At 46.7% G+C, this 2,624-nt stretch overlaps 1 protein-coding gene across 1 annotated transcript; it reads left to right on the forward strand.

Annotated features, from left to right (window-relative positions):
• LOC109219270 (serine/arginine-rich splicing factor RS2Z32-like) lies at positions 951-2,254 on the forward strand. The gene is made up of 3 exons (XM_019383715.1): positions 951-993; positions 1,335-1,715; positions 2,151-2,254. Exons 1-3 carry the CDS (start codon positions 951-953, stop codon positions 2,252-2,254), a joined length of 528 nt encoding a protein of 175 aa, XP_019239260.1.

Raw genomic sequence — 2,624 nt, forward strand, 5'->3', positions numbered from 1 at the left:
TCATATATGTTATTTTCGTAGTTCAGCAGATGTTATTCAGATTCATATCTTAGACGCATGCTTAGGGGTGTTTGACAGGTAGGACTCAGGCACCCGTCGTGGTCCATCAGTTTGGGTCGTGACAAAAGTGGTAGCAGAGCAAATCTATCCTAGGGTTGTCTACAGACCGTGTCTTGTAGAGTCTTGTTTATGGGTGTGTTGTGCACCACACTTATAAATAGGAGGCTATAGGACATATAGGATGTTATCCTCTCTTTTTATCTCAGATCGTGCGATGCAAGAATTCATGTTCCTAACGATATGTTATATTTTCAGCGATGCCTCCAAAGAGTACGGTCGCCCAGAAGGGAAAGTCCATGGCTGGTGAGACAACTAGTTGAGCGCCACGAGTTACCAGGGCTCGGGGAGAGTCTCATGGTGAGTTTCCATCTCAAACTTCACATACCCCGCCCTTTCCAGAAGAGCTTTGAGGGGCACCCGCTCCAACGCCCGCCCCTGTACGTCCAGCTCCTCAGCCAGATGCACCGGGTCAGGAGATGAGAGATGCTATTCAGTTATTGACCCGATTAGTAGCCGCACAGGCTCGGCCTCACGAAGTAGGTATTGGTCATGCAGATAGGTCTATGAGTGCGAGCGTTCGTGACTTTATTAATTTAGACCCTCCGATATTCACTGGAGAAGATCCAAGCGAGGACCCTCAAGTATTTATTGATAGAGTGCAGAGGACGTTACGGGTAATGAAGGCCACTGCGACTGAGTCAGTTGAGCTAGCTTCCTATAGACTTCGAGATGTTGCAGTTAATTGGTACGAGTCTTGGGAATTGTCCAGAGGTGAGGATGCCTCTCCAGCAGTATGGCAGGAGTTTACAGAAGCTTTTCTTTGTCATTATCTGCCACCAGAGCTTAGACGGGCCAGAGTTGATAGGTTCTTGACCCATCGGCAGGGTAACATGAGTGTTCGGGAGTACAGCCTTCAGTTTAATTCTTGGCTAGGTATGCTCCCACTATTGTATCTAAGATGGAGGATCGGGTTCACCGGTTCGTGATGGGATTAGAACCTCACTTGCTTAACGATTGTATGTCGGTCTCACTTCATCCAGACATGGGTATTTCTCGTATCTAGGCATACGCTCGGGGTGTAGATAAGCGTAAACAGAAACAGAGGGCCGATCGTGAGCATGATAGGGCCCAGAATAAGAGAACGAGGTCTTCGGGTCCTTCTGGTGAGTTTTGAGGTGGTCAGAGGCAGCGGTACTCGAGGTATCCATCCCAACCCTCGGCTAGCGCGCCCCCTCAGTTTGGCGGTAAGAGATTTGATCGTTCTACATATTCAGGGTCTGGCCAGAATTTTAGGGCCTCAGGTTCTCAGTATAGGGGTGAGTCAAATCAGATGAGGCCACCCTTGCCAAGATGTACTCAATGTGGTAAGCAGCATACCGGGCAGTGTCGTATGGGGTTAGGTATTTGTTATACTTGTGGTTATCCGGGCCACATTATGAGGGATTGTCCGATGAGAGGTGATACAAGCCTAGCTCAGCCGTCGGGATCTGCAGCTGGTTCGTCATCATCAGTACGTCCCCCTGGGCAAGGTCCCCAAGCACCAATGAGTCGTGGTAGAGGCAGAGGCGGAGCATCTAGCTCGAACAGCCCTCAGAACCGTATTTATGCATTGGCAGGACGACAGGACCAGGAGTCATCGCCTGATGTTGTTAGAGGTATATTATCAATCTCCTCATATGATGTATATGCACTAGTTGACCCAGGTTCCACCTTATCATACGTTACTCCGCTAGTTGCTGGTAAGTTTGGAATAAAACCTGAATTGGTTAAACCTTTTGAGGTATCTACACCTGTTGGGGACTCGGTGATAGCTAAGCAAGTATATAGGGGTTGTATAATAGTAGTTCATAGTCGACCTACTGTAGCAGACTTAATCGAGTTAGATATGGTAGAATTTGATGTTATAATGGGTATGGATTGGTTGGCTTCTTGTCATGCCAACGTTGATTGTAGATCAAAGATAGTCCGATTTCAATTTCCTGGGGAGCCTGTTTTGGAGTGGAAAGGTAACACGACATCGCCGAGAGGTAGATTTATTTCCTATCTCAAGGCAAGGAAGATGATCAATAAGGGCTGTATTTATCACTTAGTTCGGGTTCAGGATATGGAAGTGGAGTCACCAACCATTCAGTCCATCCCAGTGGTTAATGAGTTTCTCGATGTTTTTCCCGATGAGCTTCCGGTCTCCCGCTAGAGCGAGAAATTGAGTTTTCTATTGACCTACTACCAGATACTCACCCAATATCTATTCCTCTCTATAGAATGGCCCCCGCAGAGATGAAAGAGTTGAAAGAACAATTAAAGGACTTACTTGAAAAAGGTTTTATCAGACCTAGTACGTCACCGTGGGGAGCACCTGTTTTGGTTGTGAGAAGAAAGATGGTTCCTTACGAATGTGTATTGATTATAGGCAGCTGAATAAGGTGACGATCAAGAATAAGTACCCGCTCCCAATAATTGATGATTTGTTTGATCAGTTGCAAGGTGCCAAGTGTTTTTCAAAGATAGACTTGAGGTCTGGGTACCATCAGGTAAGGGTTAAGGATGAAGATATTCCGAAGACA

The sequence above is a fragment of the Nicotiana attenuata genome, chromosome 2 (assembly GCF_001879085.1).
Source record: "Nicotiana attenuata strain UT chromosome 2, NIATTr2, whole genome shotgun sequence".
NCBI lineage: Eukaryota > Viridiplantae > Streptophyta > Magnoliopsida > Solanales > Solanaceae > Nicotiana > Nicotiana attenuata.